The sequence below is a fragment of the Rhodnius prolixus genome, unplaced genomic scaffold (assembly GCF_049639745.1).
Source record: "Rhodnius prolixus isolate KJV_2025 unplaced genomic scaffold, Rpr scaffold_1, whole genome shotgun sequence".
In the NCBI taxonomy this organism is placed as follows: domain Eukaryota; kingdom Metazoa; phylum Arthropoda; class Insecta; order Hemiptera; family Reduviidae; genus Rhodnius; species Rhodnius prolixus.
In genome coordinates this window covers 48239047-48257552 of record NW_027411581.1, presented here as the reverse complement: position 1 = coordinate 48257552, position 18506 = coordinate 48239047, and the positions used below count along the sequence as shown (strand labels likewise).

The 18506-nt window shown below is 32.7% G+C and overlaps 1 protein-coding gene across 6 annotated transcripts in view; it reads right to left on the bottom strand.

Annotated features, from left to right (window-relative positions):
* Window positions 1-862: 862 nt before the first annotated feature.
* The window catches only part of LOC141449039 (uncharacterized), a 31113-nt gene continuing 13469 nt past the window's right edge, over window positions 863-18506 (bottom strand). For 3 of the 6 annotated variants that reach the window (XM_074118066.1, XM_074118073.1, XM_074118083.1), the window contains 15 exons: window positions 18307-18444; window positions 17063-17216; window positions 16877-16975; window positions 15078-15241; window positions 14412-14562; window positions 12657-12799; window positions 11775-11936; window positions 6947-7107; window positions 6704-6818; window positions 6313-6345; window positions 4028-4239; window positions 2443-2513; window positions 2229-2292; window positions 2061-2146; window positions 863-1458 (listed from right to left, as the gene is read on the bottom strand). In XM_074118066.1, coding sequence (XP_073974167.1) covers window positions 1360-1458; window positions 2061-2146; window positions 2229-2292; window positions 2443-2513; window positions 4028-4239; window positions 6313-6345; window positions 6704-6818; window positions 6947-7107; window positions 11775-11936; window positions 12657-12799; window positions 14412-14562; window positions 15078-15241; window positions 16877-16975; window positions 17063-17216; window positions 18307-18444 — 1852 coding nt within the window. In that variant the 3' untranslated portion in view covers window positions 863-1359. The remainder of the gene's footprint in view (window positions 1459-2060; window positions 2147-2228; window positions 2293-2442; window positions 2514-4027; window positions 4240-6312; window positions 6346-6703; window positions 6819-6946; window positions 7108-11774; window positions 11937-12656; window positions 12800-14411; window positions 14563-15077; window positions 15242-16876; window positions 16976-17062; window positions 17217-18306; window positions 18445-18506) is intronic. The other 3 variants (XM_074118091.1, XM_074118098.1, XM_074118106.1) reach the window with 3 other exon arrangements.

The following is an 18506-nucleotide window of genomic DNA, read 5'->3' as shown; positions in this document are numbered from 1 at the left end:
ACGGCTTTAGAGAGATACGAGGAACTTATGAAAAGCGCGCTGCTCTGCAGGAGAGTTCTCCTTGCTTAAGACAGCTGTTTGCTTTGCTTTGCTGTTAGTAAAGACTTAAAGACATGTATAACAAAATCTAGTTTAAAAATAAATTTGGGTGAAGGAATATTGAGTACTTCACCCGTTTAGGTTATTAATTTAAGGGGGAAGGAATTTCGAAGTGAATGATTGGAATGAACATATTTTTTTTTTTTTTGTATGGGACATACGAAACACGGGACGTATCTCTGCATAAACCACTAGATTTAAGCAGTCAGCTGGAAAATTATATACTGTTAAAGAAGTGAGAGAATTTTAATGTTGCAATCTAATTGCAGGATTGAAGCAGGGTTTGGGAGAAATGCTAATAATTTTTAAGTCTAAAAGCAAATAAAAAAATTGCCAACTAAGGCCGCTGATAGTTAAGATACAATTTTTCAACCCAACGAATCAATTTTGTGAAAGTTACGTTTTCAATTCTCTGACGTAAGAAGAAAGATAATTTTAGACAGTTTCAAGACAACCAGCGGCTAATATTCTTGTACCATTGCCTTATCCTCTTCTACTAATTCTTTGCCCCTCCCCCGACGGAGCTTCTTGTGTATTCTGTCTTCCTCCATACTTTGTAAGTGACCCTACCATGCCCTACTCCCCATAAAGCTCTTTCAGTTCAGGTTTGGGCCTCAAACGCCATAAGTTCCTTCTCTTAATTGGCTAAAAAAAAAATTCTGAGGATCTATCTTCCCTGCCCAAATGTTCAACAGTTTCCTTTTAAATTTATGAAAGATGGCATTCGGGAAAGTTAGATTACATAAATTCAAGAAGAAATAAAGAAATTTTTAAATGTATATTTTTTTCTTATTTCCATAATTATCTTACATGCAGTACACATCGTGCTTTTTCTTCTAAATAAAAATAATTATAACAAAATAAAATCAATTGACGAGCTGCCTACAAAATGTTTTTATAATCGAAAATGCACACCCTAGCTTAAAGAGGACACTTATTGTGTCTCGATCGCTCTTAAATACAAACAAAAAATTATTAAAGTAAAGTTTATTTGAATATGTATACAAACATAAGAAACGGCTACCATGTGTATTGACAAAAACAATTTACATTTTAAAAACATCTAAAAATCGATCTTAAACATTTTGCAAAAGGTGTTAAAGAAGATCCTTATCTTATTAGTATTTTTTTATTTTCGTAAAAGAAACAAATTAGAGATCCTTATACAGCGTTAGGCGCTCGTATCACAATTTACCTCCATTTCTCTGTTTTGACTTTTTAGTATAATACAAATTTAAATTGGTATCCCACTCATGAAAATCATATTTTTGATCGTTTTCTTGCTATAGCGTCTTCAACCGCCTTTAATTGCTTCAATAATTCCTCTCGTCGTGATGGTGCTGGCTTCTTTTTCGTTATCTGTAAAAAGAGAAAATTCATTTCATTTACTAAATTTATCAAAGTCTAAAGGGCACCCCATTTGGTTAAATTTTCATTATAACGCTCAACTGAATTTCAAACAAATCGTCGTTTGCTTTAAAAATTCTTAAGACATAAATATGGCTTTGGAGAAACTTGAAAAGACTGAGAATCTACAAAACTGCTGAGAAATACGCTTCCTTCAAACCTCATAAGCGACATTCCAACTTATTACCCAGTTGAAGGTGGCGGTTAGGGAAGTATTTGAGCAAACGAGTACCTGGGTACTTCATACTTTACAACTTTTATATCCCAATAAACTTTCTTTGAATTTATGTATCATCTTCCTAACAACTTAGAACTACTACCCCACAACTTTTCTTTCAGTTTCCATCTTCTGTAAACATTAATAGCTGACATGAATTAATAAACGTTCATATCCATTTCAGTAGTTTTCTCTTCAGTAACAAAATAACACTGTCCGGAGGCCCGCAGTGCACAAACAAAAATTCTGGGAGCAATGAATCAGAAATGATCAGTTGGTCAGTCTTACATTTATGAATCTATGAAACTATAAATTTATGAAGTAATAAATTTCTTACTGATGGTGAATCAAGGTCATCATCCTCATCTTCAAGAGGAGAATCTGCTACTCTTTTCCTACTAACCACTGGAGCAGCCACACGTTCTATAAAATTGTTCGAAATAATAAAATTCAAAGCCAATAAATGAATTTAATTTTACTGACAATGTGTACACTTTCAACTAACCTTTACCAGTTCCACTGCCAGGTCCCTTCAGAGTTAATTTGATCTGCTGTTTCTGTCCAGACAACTACAGTAAACGATAAGTGACCGTTACAAGTGATCAATATTCATAGTATATACATACATACATACAAAGTAAATGCAACACATATAAGAACTATAATTTTTTTCAATCACGGTCATGACTGTTAAAAAATAAAAATAAAAATATACTAACTTTTAAAGCATCCATGGCTTTTACTTTCATAGCTTGGGCGAGTTTTTCATCTATTTCAATTTTCTTGCGTCCTAAAGGATAATGAAAACAATTAAAATGTTCTTTCGGATCTATATTATTTTTTAATTGCATTGAAAATGTACGTAGCTGGGTCAGCGGGGATGGATATCTTGATTTTACCCGTTTTAGCAACATTTTTTATTTGTAAAAGAAAAAATTTTATTACTTTTCTGGTAAAGAAATTTCATTATTTCAGGTTTTTTCCATCCACAAAGGTTGTTTGAACAGTAGTTGAACATTTTGCCAGAGTGACAACTTCTGTACACCACACATAATAGGCAAATTACAAATAAAGTCATTAAAGAGAGTAACCCAGTCAAACAATTTTTTCCAAACACGGGATTTAGCACATGTCTAATTCTTGCTACGTGGTACTTATTAGTGAATATCAAGTTCTCTATTGAATAGCTCCATAATGCTCTGATAAAATCTGTAACTGTTCAGAAATAGAGCCAATATGAGTGCTTTGACGACTAAAATGAACGATAAAAAACCCTAACTGTGTCCTACGCGTAAAACGGGAAATTGTTCCTGATATTTAAAAAAGAAAAAGAAGAAGGAGAAAAAACATGGCAGAACACGATTTTACTACTCATAGGTTTAAAAAAAATTCATGAACAATTTTTAGACATTTTGAGGGAAAATTTTTATATTTATATTTAAAAATATTTTTTTGAGAAAACAGCAAAAATTGCAGTTTTATATTCTGCATATCACACATTATTTTTGTTTAATTATGTGAGTGTGGATGGATTAATATAGTTAGAGAAATTTTACTTCAAATTAAGGCATTAATAAGGAAAATGTGTGAAAAATGGTGAGAAAGAAAAAAATGTCTCGAACGCCTTTTTTTTTTGTTACAGAAAAAATGTTTTTAATACTGAAATAAAAGTGTTAGGAATTATTTAATAACAAAGGATGGGTCTTTTAAAAAGTTTTTACCATGTATTACTAATTAAGAATTATGTTATAAAATTATTTTTTTATACAATCGTTAATTTAAAACTTTTTCAAGAATTTTACATTAAAATTTATATTTGCATAAAAAGATAATGTATACAATACAACTAAATGAAATAAATCAATAAAAAATGTTATTAGATTAGATTCAGAACGAATTGACCAGAGAAACTTTTATTTTTGCTCAAAGATGCGGATACTATAATCGAAGCTGGGGTTTTATTGGAACTGATTCGTAATTCGACATACTTAATTTTTAAGGGTTGTTAGAAAATGGCTGGAGAAATACTTTATACAATAGTTCCATGTTTTTTCTCCGTTGATATTTTCTGGAGGGATATATCAGAGAAAGTTTCACCACTCTAAATTGTTAACCAGTATCTACATGAAAATAACTAAACCAAATTTCAGCGACAAGATATTTATACACAAATTTTAAGACCACAAGTAAAGCAGAAGCATAGAATGAAATGATTATTTATTAATTATTTATGTTTATTTTTACATGAATTTAAAAATCTAAAATAAAGCAATTCGTTGTAATTGTTAACCAAAAAAGACTAACCTTGTTGCTGCTTCAATGGTAAAATTCTTTGTTGTGGAGGAGGGGGAGTAGGTGACGGCCCCCTACTAGAGGAAGACGAACTTCCACTATCACTAGAACTATCACTAGAACTGCCACTGGAATCGGAGGCAGAACTAGATCTCGAAGATCTAGAAACTGATCGATCCCTCATTGCTGCAGCAAGTAGTCGCGCAGACAGATTTCTGTTGGACCTGAAATGATTTAATTAAACTTTCTAATCAACATTTATTATACTAATATAATTAATATGAATGAGGTCGTACACTTGTGACACTTTACGACTAACATGAATTTTTAATTTTAAATGTTTTCTGTAACGTGTTAGAAAAATGTTAAAAAGTAGTAGTTAAATATGTCGGTTATTCTTGACTATTTAAAAAAAAAATAAAGAAAAAACTTTTATAACTTACATATTTGATAAAGTTGAATAAATTTTAATTATATTAATAATAATAATTTATAAAATATTATTAATATTTTTATTAAATCTTTGTGTTACAGAAAATTCAAGAATATTTTGTTTCACCAGAAGAACTATTACTGAAGAATTTTTGAGTATTTAGCGATGAAAATAATCAATAATTAATGATTTTAAAGATTTAAAGAGCTGAAACCCCACAAGAATAGTTACTTCAGATTGAATCACTGGACTTAAAAAATGAATCTGAAAATAATTATTTACAATAAAGTTGTTATTTTTTATTATTATTATTTTCTAATTATTTAAGGCGCGTCAACATCTTAGGTTATTGGCGCCCGGAGCTTTTTTCAGTGCACTGCCGGCCTCCGGACAGTGTTCTCTCGTTACAGACAACACTGTCCATCACCGGATAGTGAGCTGTAAGAAGCTCCTAGGAAGAGAAAATCTAAGGGTCAGCAGCTGGATTTGAACCCGGGACCTCCGCGTGGGAATCTAGTACGCTAACCGCATAGCTAATCCCTTCAAAAAGTTATTATATTTTTGTGAGTGTTGAAAAGAAAGAAATTGTATATGATTTGGGAGAAGATTCCAAATTAATTAAGAAAAATTCAGTAAGAAGGATGTTTCACAAAATTCACTCATTTTAATGATGTTGACGTACTGAGCAATTATTACCAGGGGATGCATCTACTCCGACTTTTTGTCCCCACTTTATATTGTAAGTTCGACTACTTAAACAAAATATTTTTTGAAAAAATTTTCTTTCTGAAACTATTGTTAGGAAGAAGAGTCAAAACGGAAGGAACACCCTACTGAAAAAATTGAATTTACTGCAATCTTGGAAAATAACCACACACTGCCCTCATAAGAGCTAAGTTTTGAAATTAAGTACCAAAAAAATGTATTTATTTAAAGAGTTCCAATACGATTTATTTTTTAATCCTCTGAAATTAATGAATCATATCTAATTTTTTAAATGAATATCAGAACATTATTTTAAATATGCGGAACATTTGTTAACAATACCTTTATAGAACTTGCTTATCGAGTTTCCTGCAAGATTGGTAGTTATTTATATAAGATTAATAATATCTGTTATAAGTTGGTTGTTAAAAAAATAAGAGATATCAACTTTTTTTTAAAGTACACCCAGCTTTGGATGCAAAAATTTAATGGTGGAAATACGACTTTAGAAAGAAAGGTTCAGAGTTGAATAATTCAAACAATGTGCAATTGCTCAAAATAAAATTGATAATAAAATAAGAATTGTAACAAAAAACCAATGATGATGTATTATACACTCAATTCAATTGAATGTTCACTTGTATTTAAAAAAATATCATGAAATATAAAGAAAGAGAAAAAGCCACGAGCACTCGTTAAAAATATCACTTGATGTTTATATTGTGCTACATACATAAGTACAATTAGTGACCATCAAAACAAACTTTGCAAGTGGGATACGTACTTGCATAGCATTCATTTTGTCAAATTGAAAAAGTTTATTTTAATTATAGACTTAACAAAATCAAATCTAAAAGCACACAAAACCTGACGAAACAACTGTTTAGCATTGCAGACCAAATAGCAAGCTTTAGTTATTCCACATTTACAAACAATGCTTTTAATTGTTTAGCTTCCATTCACTCCTCGTTGTAAGTGATAAAACATATCTTTTAACCATTAAATAAGTTAATTAAACCGTCCTTTCAATTCAATAACCCACATTGTTTCTTACGAGCGTCTTATTTTATTTTTATTTTTTTTAAATTTATGTATATTAAATGAAAACAAATAATGTAAAAAACCATAATTCAAAAATTGAACACAACAATCAACTCACGGTATATTGTGTCTCTTCATTGTGTTCCAAAGCCTGCATGGAAATCACAATGTTTAATTTAATCATTTTGATAATAGTGAAAATTTATCAGAATAATAAAGAAATTTACATTGTGAAATTTCATACAACTTAAAAAAAAAAACCCACTTAACACTGCAACTTAACCTTAAGTATGCGAAATTATTAGAACTGGTAAATAAAGTTAATATACGAACGGTAAATATTCCTAACAAATTTTATTCGAACTAATGAGGATCTAATTTTGTGAAAAGAATTTTAGACAGGGATCTGAAGTGTTTACAATTATTATACAAGAAATAAACAAATATAAAATCTTTAAAAACTGAAATGTATTAGAAACACTAACTAGGTTAAGGAAAAATGTTCATACCTAGAATCTGGAGGAGTTGGGTTTCGTCTAGCAGTTGGAGATGCATTGTTTGCTCGTGGACTTGGAGCTGGTGGATTCATATGCATTGATCTCTCCGGATCTTGACCTCGTCTCTCTAAATTACGTATACATATTTTAAAACATTTTCAAACACATTGAGAAAAGCAACTACTACAGATTTCTAACAAAAACAACCAACTTCAAAAACCATTTTTTTTTTTTTTTTTAGAAATAAAAACGTACCTCCTCTTGAAAAAGGACTTTTATTAGCTCTTCTTGAAAGTGGAGACATCTTTTTTCTAGAAAATGGAGATCTGGAACGTGACCTTGAACTTCGTGATCTCGTCGAACGTGAATGGCTTCCTGATCTCGAATAAGAACTGTAGCTAGAACTACGGCTGGTACTGTTTCATTTTAAAAAAAAGAATGACAAAAAATAATAAAAAGACGTTTTACTCAGATTGAAGTCTGAATTGGCTCCCCACATGGCCTTAAGCAACATGGTAATAGTGGGAGGAATAAAACAGCTAACATTGACCCAATAACAATGATTCCCACATTATGCTTTCAATTCAATAAGTTGAAGCCGACTATATGACATGAATAAATGCTACCTAGAAAGTTCGTTCCTCATCTTTGGGGTCGTTAAATCAGAGTAATATGTTTTATAGTTCAATAATACAAAAACAATTCATTTATACTTGAAATCTAATTCCTTATAGTTTCACTTCGTTTCAGGTACCATTGAGCCCATTTTTCTTAAATTATAAAAAAAAAACTTTCATCATAATTCAAATCCTGACCACTTACTAATTCCACTTTTATATTTTCCCCTTTTTTTTGAAAGGTAAGTTGCTTTAATGATATTAAAAGAAAGACTCAAATATTCGAAATTAAATGTACTCCTGAATTATTTTAAATCCTCTACTCTAAGCGAAGTGGTGATGTAAAAGGATAAGTAAATAAAACTGGACGGTTGGACAGGATAGGCCAAAAAAGCGTAACGTTGGAAAACACCCAACTTTGGCATTTTCTTTCTTTTTCTATAAAAGATACAATTCCCAAATTTTCTTTAAAATATAGAACATCTCTTCGTTAAAAAAAAGTAATTTTTTTGTCCGGTTGGAAAAAGATGAGGGGCTGTTGGAGTTATTTGCATGATATAACGTCAAAGTACGAGTATATGCAGGGAGATCATATCCAAAGGTGTGTAGAATGTGTAAATACAGTTCGTAATAGGATTATGAAACTATAAATAGAACTAAGGTACAAAAATCTCCTTAACAAAAACTTACATTTTTAAAAAGTTAAGTATACGGGTTGATTAAATGACAAAACGTTCACAAATCAGTAAGTGCCCAACATTTCATTCATATTTCAGTTCGTAATTTAAGTTATTCAGAAACGTTCGAGAAAGCATTTTACTTGACATTTTTTTTTTTTTATTTTTTTTTTTTTTTATTTTTTGGCATTGGCTTCCGCCATACAGCCAGCATCGTCTAGGTGCTTATCACTAGAATATCACTCACTCTCCATTCTTACTTATAGATACATTCGCTTCACACATTCATCATTCTACTATATACCGCTATTTACATAAACTACTGCTAATGGATGGAGCAGCACTCTGTGCTCCTACCATCCTTCTACGAGCTTAACCAAAATTAAAATCACGTAATCCTTCTCTAAGCATTTTCTTCCATTCATACTAATTCGGCTATCGCTTTTAAATACATTCATATTTCATTGCTAGCTCTGCTATCGACTTAAGCACATAAATGTTGGTGGAGAATATAATGTCTTCGTAGCGAAATGGTGCATCTAAATACCTGTATATATCGTCAAACATGCGTTTCCTTTCTACCACATAACGTGGACATATCATTATTACATGTTTGAAATCCTCCTCCTCATTGCAATCTACGCAAAGAGGAGAGGACCTTTTGTTGATCCTGTGTAGATACGATCCGCACACCGCGTGGTTCGCTCTCAGCCTGCTTATTGTCGTAACAACCCATTTATTAGTGACAGTTCCCTTAAACCATGGGTGTCTAGGTAACTGATCTGCCATAGTTTTATAGAATCTACCTTTATCACCATTATTGTAATCTGTCTGCCATTTTTGTAGTGCTGCTTTTGCAATTATACCCTTGATATCGGTGTGTGGTAATTTATAATTAGCCATTTCCCCACTATTGGTGGCTTCCTTTGCAAGTGTATCAACAATTTCATTCTCTTTTATACCACAATGACCCCTTACCCACAAAAAATTAATGCAGACTCCCTTCTCTTTAAAAATGGCAATAGTTTCTACAATCTCTGCGATAATGTGATTCATTCCTGCAGACTGGTTGTGTATATGTGATAATTTACACAACGCACTCTGGCTGTCACTAATAATGGTATATTTTTTCTCCGACAACGAATAAATATATTTTAAAGCCGTTAAAATAGCAATTAGCTCCGCTGTATAGATGGATGCCTCATCTTCTAATTTAATTATCGTAAAATAGTTCCGAACCGGATCATACACAGCACTTCCGACTTTATTATTGATTTTGGACCCATCTGTAAATAAACGATATGAGCCCGGATAATGGGAAGAAATGTAATCTTCGAAGGCCGCGGTTCTCCTCTTTTCCGGTACCTTTATCAAGTCGAAGGAAGTGTTAACACTTAATTCGCTCAATAAATGTTCGTATTTTAAGTTGTACACATCTAACTTATCATTAGAATATACCTTATCTCTAAAGGTAGAGATTCTAATAAAACTTTCTGTGTAAATGGGGCCTTTCTTTTTTGTCCAATATTTGTGAGTGAGGACTTCGGTATTTAATTGGCTTATTTTATTATAAATTATCCGGTTCGTGGCTAATTTTTTTAAGACATATCGATCGGACAGTAATTCTATTCTATAAGCGAGCGGTAATTCGCCAGCCTCTGCGTACATTACGTCCACAGGTGTGCTGTTCAAGAATCCGAGACACAATCTGATACATTTATTTTGTAGTACGTGAAGGGGTCGCATAACATACTTGCAGGCCTGACCATACAGAAAACACCCGTAATCCAGTACCGCTCTTATTGTGGCCCTGTAGAACATTAGGGACACCTCCGGGTCCGCCCCCCACTTCCTATGGGAAAAGGCTCGTAATGTGTTAAAGTACTTTTCTATTTTTAGTTCCACGGTTTCGATGTGTTTTTTCCAATTAAGTACTTTGTCCATTGTCAACCCTAAGAATTTTGCGGACATTTGGCATGGAAATTTCCAGTTCGCCAGTACCATCTCACCGGAGAGGCCCAATCTCCTCTTTCTAGTAAAAGGGCAGAGAACTGATTTTGGTTCTGACAGCGACAGCCCGTTCAGAAGTGTCCAGGATTTTAGGTTTACCATAACTTCTTCAAGCGCTTTTTTGCAATCCTCAGAAGTTTTTTGTGTTGTGTAGATGCACACGTCGTCGGCGTATTGTAGCATTTTAACATTTTCGACCAACACTGTCTCTATATCCGCTACATACATAGAGTACAGGATTGGGCTTAAAATGCTTCCTTGCGGTAAGCCTATCTGGGTCAGCTGGGGGCCTTCCAGAAGGTTGTTTATTTTTAAGAAGATCTGTCTGTTTGATATTAGTTCGATAATATTCCTAATAAATTTACCCGGCAATTTAAATTTTTCTAACTTTTTTGCTAGTATAGGTATTTGAACCGAGTCATAAGCAGCGGTAAAATCTAAAAACAATGCTAATGTTATTTTATTGGTCGTGAAACCCAACTGAATGTCGGTAACGAGCTCAGTCTGACTATCCTGTACCGATCTGCCTTTCCTAAACCCGCATTGGCTATTCGGAAGTAAACCTTTTGACTCCAGCCACCATTCCAACCTGTTTTTCACCATCCTTTCGAACGTCTTCATGACGCAAGAAGACAGCGAAATTGGTCGATATGACTCACATTGGTCCCTATTTTTATTTCTCTTCAATAACGGACTTATTAAATAATTTTTCCACTGTTGTGGGTATTCACCTTTACTCCACATTTCGTTATACAATTGTAACAGCCTGTATTTAGCCGCTAAGGGAAGGTGAAAAATCATTGCGTAATGTATTTGATCCATTCCTGGGGCCGTATTCGTGTGGTTTTTGATAGCTCTTTTAAACTCATTGATGGTAAACGGTTTTAATAGCGTATGTTTATCATTATTATTGCCCATTAATTCTATTTTATTTTGTGTAAAAGGGGGAGCTAATTTGTTTATAAAATCGTTGGACCAGTCACCTTTAACTATTGGAATGTAACTATTTGGTGGGGTCATTAAAGATTTGATTTTTTTCCATATTAGCCTTATTGGAGTATTTTTGTTCAAATTTTCACAAAAATTCCTCCGTTTCGTTTTGCTTTCTTTAATAATTAATTTCGTCTTAGCAGTTTGTTTTTTATATTCTATATAATTGTCGTAGTTAGGATTCAACTTATATTTTCTAAATGCATCTTTCCTACTTGCTACACTGGCTTTACATTTCTCGTCCCACCAGCATTTACTACGCGAGGTTACCCGTGGATTTAATTTAGGTATAGCTTTTCCATTTACAATATTTAAAACATTTATGAAACTGTCATAATCTTCTACACTGGAAATAGCCTCATCTAACCTATTTTGGAACGTCGGCCAATCGGCTTTCTTTAAATTCCATGTCCGGAAATTCTGTCGACAAATACATTCTAAGCATTTTTCATTCGTTTCTATAATAATGGGAAAGTGATTTGAGCCCATTGTATCATCCATTACGGCCCATTTCGCTTAATATAGCTACATTTTATTACAATTGATATTTAAGTAATTTTATTGTATTAAGTTTTCATTACTTTTGTTTAGAATTTATTAGATGTTACAGACCCTTAACTTTTTAAACTGTTAAGTTTTTTGCTAAGAAGATAATAACAGTATATAATAAAAATTACCAACACTACTATTTTGTAGTAATTAGGACAGAATACTGTTGTGTGCTGGGTAGCACAATTAAATACTATCAGAGTTAAGGCTCCTAATGCGTGTTTATAATAATTTATTTACCTCGAAGAAGAATAAGATGATCTCGAGGAATATGACTTCTTTCTAGTTGATCTGGACGTTGTTCCAGTTCCCTTTCTGGTAGGAGATTTAGATCTCATCCATGGATCTGCCCATTCATCTCCGCGACCTGATCTGTCAGAACCTCTTGGGCGAGGAGAAGGACTAAAAAAAAAAACCAAATCCAAATATGATGTTTATAAACTAATGCAAACTAGGGTTTCTGAGTGCAGTGGACATTTCAAATTTTATGTTCTCTCATTTAATAAATTACTCGCTAAATGTACATGTAATTTATATCATTAATACACTAAAAAAGTTAAGAATTAGACATCGCAAACGCATAACGCTTAACATAATTAGGTACTAGGAACGGATAAGATTAGCAGTTATAAATTATCAATTATTTTTAATAAACCTTAGATCTTTGACAATGTCGTTGCTTTCGGTCTTAGATGCACGTTATACCCTATTAATTTCTGAGAAGCAGTTTTTCTCTAATATTTAGTAATTTACAATCTGTACAAATATGTACAATAAGTAAATAAGAAGTATACAAAATGAACTGGTGCGTGAAATGAAAGACTAGAGAAACTACCTAGCGGTGGCACTCTCTATAGGCTATCGATATTAATGATGACGATCATCTTCAGACCTCAATGAAGTCGTGGGGCCATTGAGGGTTCAGTTGGCGTGTTGGATTGTTAGGAATGTCAGAGGAGGCGAGAGACAGTACAAGAGGATTTAAGCAAGTAGAAAGAGCAGTATGAAATTTTTGATATTTAGTCTTGGCGAGTTTGTTACGAATGGAATGTTGAGGTCGATGTGAAGAATGAGGTTAGTCACATAGAAAAGAGCGTCAGCTATCTGTCTGAGTAGTTTTACCTGTTTTCTTTCCACTGAGTTTTCTCAGATCTCTGAACTATTACTTCTCTTGATGAATATTTTTGTCTCTTTGGTCTTTCGTAATAGTCTTCAGATGGCGCCGAATTTCCTCCTCCTGCACGACTGGAAGGCTGGTAACTGCTCTGTACAAAAAACAATAATAAGAAAATGACTTAATCTCAGATAGTAATGTCTAGCACGAAGGAAATCCCAGTTCTTTATCCGAACAATACTACTATCATTCTCTCTTTTCCTCTAAGAAGAAGAAAAGGAAGGAAGAGCTTTTACATAGTTTTAATGTGAGTCGTTCTCTGTAACGAGGAACACTGCTCGGAAGTGCCTTCTAAAGGTGTAAAGGTTGTGTAAAAGGTCTGTGCAATAACCAGTTTTTTAATTTAAAAATAATTGCCAATACTGGCTGTAATATTTATTAATAGTTTTTATGAATTATTTCTTAACGGTACATGTGGACGAAAAAAAATAAAGCCCCAGAGAAAGTAAACTACAGAAATTTGTAACTAGGCTGATTAAGTAGTACCGCTGAGGCAGCCGTGGGAGGGTGGTTCTCTGAGATGATGAATTCCTATGAACTGCGTAGACGGTGGGTATTGCAGAAGGGATACTTTTCGGTGGAGAAAAAGAGTACTACAGATCTGTGATAGGTACAGTTAAACAACCGTACACACTCATACACGGAGAGGGAAATGTGCGCGTTCAGAGAACACTACTGACTCCAGTTATTATTTGCCTATTGGGAGAGGACAAGCTTTATCTTAAGCCCTCGCTACCTCAACATAAGCCGATGACTAGGAAAAAATCCAGACCCCAATAGAACCACGCAAGATACATAGTTACCCGAAAAAAACGAACAATTACATTAAGGGAAAACAGTCTAAGCTCCTCAACTGTTCTTTTTGAACCTAATCCGCTCGCGTCCTCATAAACAGTAATGTTACAAATGGGAGTTCATTCTCTGTCACAAACTCTTCAAAAGGGATAGGGATTTGATATGAGCCCCATAATTCAGAGTTATCTCTTTAGCCACAATCCCAGAGGATCCAAACAGTGGTATGAAAGATGACATGCCAAACACAAACTAAGTTTATTATCAGTGCTGATGAGCACTGCCGACAATACGCCAAGCTAATCTATCTGCTATGAAGCCATCCTTGCTTGAATTCCGGGCATATGGCCAATCTCGCTCCGACAGGTTCAAGCCAATAAAGTGAAGAGAGGCACCTAATGCGGCTCATCTTCTCATGTTCCATGCCACCTTGAACCCAAACCAGAATATTTCCTCTAATCTTTTGGATCAACTATTCTTCTGGCTAATATAAATCAATCCCTTATGACCTTCAGCTCCTTATCCGCTCATCCGAAATATATTATAACGATGATGTATTTCTGACCGATTCACTCTATCCACAACTTATCATTTTATTTGAAATATTTTTTTTTTTTTTTAACAAAAGTTTTTGAGGATTTTGATAGTGAGACTAATGTTTCTATGTCAAACGATATACGTAAAGTAAACGGTGGGAGCTAAATATGACAGAATAGAACTATCATAAAACTTGACCAGGAACAAATCTATCTTACCCTCCATATTTAAGTAGTGAAATTATTTAAATAATTAAATTAAATAAATTATTATAAGGAAGTTATCGTAGATATAATTCACAAATAAATTTCTAGAAGGCTGTCAACAATCAGAAGAGCATAAATATCTTAAAACTCTGTTATGAAATAACTTACAGGATGATGTCTAGAAGACTGATGATGATATCTGGATGACCTCTCTTCATACCAATTTTCACCTCGTGGTGGCGGATAGTAAGGTGCAGGAGGAGGATAATCTCCGAATCTCTCGGATACACTTCTGTATCTCTTCTCTCCTTCTTTATTTCTATAAAATATAGGTAACTTTTAACACCTATTATTATTTCGTGGCGGGTGTTCTAAGGAAAGATATCATTAAACAAACAGTCATTTCCATATTGAAAGAATTACGCGTTCTCTATTTTGGTTTAAGGACAAGATTCTGGAGTACTTTAATTCGCGAAGATTGGCACGCATTAATTTATTAGCTTGGAAATAATGATACAACAGTTTAATTATCTATGAATTGGCAAAAAAATCCTTTTCTAATTAAGACTAATATTATTAAAGAATTTAAGAACACTAATTCAACTAGTTCTTTTTCAGTTCATATTAACTAAATTCACTTCATCCAGTAATAACTGGGAGAATAGATATTCACATAAATAAAGACGTCCTGTACATTCACGTTACAATATCTGCAATCATTTTTAATTCAGAAGAAACTACTGATTTAGTAATTAGGCGCTAATGGACGCAGTAGTCGGTGCCCCAACCTGAGAATTTTTTTTTTTTTTAAACTTATTTTGGAAAAATTCTTACGGATATCTTTCATGGTAAGCGGTATCTTCATAAATGGGCGAAGTAGGGCGGGTGTAATAATCATTTTCCTTGTCGTATTCATCTTGACCACTCAGACCCAGATTCATCTTCTTCTCTTCAAAATCAGCATCCGTCTCTTTTCGTTTTGTAGATCTTCGTAATAACTGCAATAACACAAGTAACACAAGTTATTTTCTTTAATTAATTCCTGCTAACTAAGAATGGGCAACCATAGAGACATTTTTTGTGATTATGTTAGTCGTGATAACAAAAAGAATTTTTAATTGGCATAAGGATGGTTGTTCAACTAAATAAAAAATCACCTTTTAGTTAGGTTAGCAAATTGTTTCGTATACAGAGTTTTCAAGTAATCTTGCCAAAGATTTTTATAACTAAACTTATCTATTCAAATTCGAAGATTGCTTAATTTTGTGTATCAACTATTTTCGGACAACCGACTATTCTACCGAAATATAAAAAAAAAAAATTTATCAAGGAGATCGCATCAAAGTGCGTCTTTAATTCTCTCATCGGTACGAATACTTCGCACAGAGCTCATCTAGCATGAAACACTTGCACAGATAAGGATCCCATAGTTCTTACATTTTTCTTAAAAACAGAAATTTTTCTTAAACTTGAAAATTCTTCCATGTTTTAAATCTTTCACGAATTTTAAAGTTAGCAGAAACATGCATTAATAGGATTGCTTCTGACTGTTTTATCTCCTTAATAAAAACTTACGTTTAAAAATTTAGTATAAGGGTTATTTAAATGACAAAAGGCACAGAAATCAGCAGGTACCCAACATTTCATTCATTATGAAGCTCTTGATTTCAGTCATTTAGAAATGTTCGAAAAAGCTTATAAGTTTCATTCAAATTTTAGTCTCCCATGCGGTAATGAATCAGTATCGGAACCCTGATGAGTTCCTGTCTGGTATGTGAAAAAAAAAGTTATAATATAGCCTGCTACTTAATAAAAGAAAAATTCTTGGGACTAACTTAGTAAAATGCCACAATTTCTCTTTTAACACAAATACTAACTACGCCCCTTTATCAAGCTACATGAATTTAAATAACAAGTGCAGAAAACAGCGTGTTTAAAATTGTTTCAGACTGTTCATTAGGTGACTGACTCTGATTTAAATGATTTAAAACAGAGCTAATTTCCTTTGATTTAATGTTGCACAAAACAAAATCTACCTGAAAAAAAAATAATTTCAGGCTATAAAACTTGTTTTAGTGCATAATATTGAATGAGGATTAAAAGGGATATATTTAAGCAAATTAGCTAAATAATATGTTAGCGGTATACAAAGCACAAAAATTATATTAGCACTTTTCAGAATATATATATATGAAAAAAAAAAAAAAAAAAATTGCTGTAGACAGATATTATAAAACGGTAACGGTTTTTAGTCTCCACTGAAACGTAATTATGTAATCAATAAATTTTAGAATAGAACTAAATTTAAATTGTGTAAATAAGCAAAATTATAAATTTATTGTAAAATTAAAAATTGGTTTTTAAAAAGTAATTTCTCGCTAAGTAAAGCATACTTATGTACTTACTTATAATATATCATACTTATTTATATTCTGTGTTCGCCAAAGCAACTTTAAAGACGATCCGCGACTAGAGCTTAAAACAATCAACCCTATTGTGGGGAGTGTCTGCGTTACACAGGGAACTTAAGACTACGCTGGGTGAATCGATCCAGGTCACTGAGTTTCTTTCAGTTCATCAATTTTGATTAATTTTTGAGTGGTGATTTATTTTTGAATTTGGATATTACGTACCTCTTTGGCTTGTCTTAATCCTCTCTCCCAAGCAGATTCGCCAGGTGGCTCCTCTCTTCTAACGGCAGGTTGCTGAAAGGGAGGAGGACCAGGACCAATCTAAAACAGAAATAAATTTTTACAATAATAAAAGAAAATTATACTTGCTCACAAAATACATTAATTTTAATTAAAAAATTTACTCACAATTGGCCTATCAATTGCCCTTGGAGTGTACACATCAATCGGGCCCGGAAAAAGATGTGGAGGTGGCGGTGGACCGTTGTTCATTGGAACTAAGGGTCTGACCATATCAAACATAGTATAATTTCCCTTATCCGTGACTCCAGGATGTACGAATCTGTAATATTAGAAAAGAAATCATCCCACATTCAAATACATCGTTAATACATATTATCATGTGTCTTATATTTTAAAAAGGATAAGTCCCTTTCAAATTAAAAAAATAAAAATAAAGCAAAAAATAAAAAAGCAAAAACAATGTTAGCAAAAAGCAAAATGTTGATAATTTAATATTCTTAATTAGATTAAGTTAGAAAGCAAAAAAGGTTTGAAAAAGCAGAAGGTTGGAAAAAAAACCTTAAATAGACCACATAATAGTATTTTCCAGGAAAAATGATCCAATAAAAAGTTAAAAATCTCAAAGTGAATACTGTTTCAAGACAAATCACAGGAAGCTTTTCGAAAAAAATCTCAAAAAACTGAAACATTTTGTAAAGTAGTAATTGACCAAAATTCTTATAGTCATGGTGAAACCTGAAAGATATATCAAAAATGAATTTCTGTGATTTTTTTGTTTTGTTTATGAGATAAATTGGATTTACACAGACCAGTTTATAAAAATCACTTTTTTGATTTAAAAGTTTCTTAAATCGGATATTCCGGTGAAAATTAAAAATAAAAAATCTGCCTGATTGCAACACTTTTCTCCTACCAAATGTAAACAAAACTGAGTTCCATTTATAAAATTGCTAATGTAAATAAACCTGTAAAATGTAAAGCCATTAGGGAAGGAACTTTATGTAGACGTTTTATGTAAAGATAAAAAATGATACTCTCATTTGTTTTAATAAATTGTTATTATTTATTTACTAAGGTAAATAAAGCTATTTCCAGGGATTAGTAGTACCCTTTTCTTACAACTTGGATGACAATCCATTTTATTTAGGAACAGTTTTTAATGCATTACATCCAATCGGCGGTTCTTCCATAAGGCGTAAAGCTCATTTTGTACATCTAAACATTTCTTTAAACAAAAAAGGGTATAAAACATGCCTTTAATTTCTAAAATAATACAATATTTCATTAGAACAGATAAAATTGTAAATACTTTTACAATTAAAGGAAAAGTACAAAATCTACATGTTATTAAATTAAAATATCTATAGTTGTTTTTCGTTTCGCTCGAAAGAAAGTTTTTATTTACAAACCTTGGTGCAAAAAATCTTAAAGAAGGCACGCCACCCCTTCTGAACCAAGATCTAAAGAACCTCGAATTAGCGCCACGAGTTGGTAATTGCCCCAATGCTGTTGGTACAACTTTTCCAGTCTGTGTTACATGCCGGAAACTAATGAGGTGGGTACATAGGTTAGTCAATGCTCATGCAAATTATAATTAAAAGCTAAAATA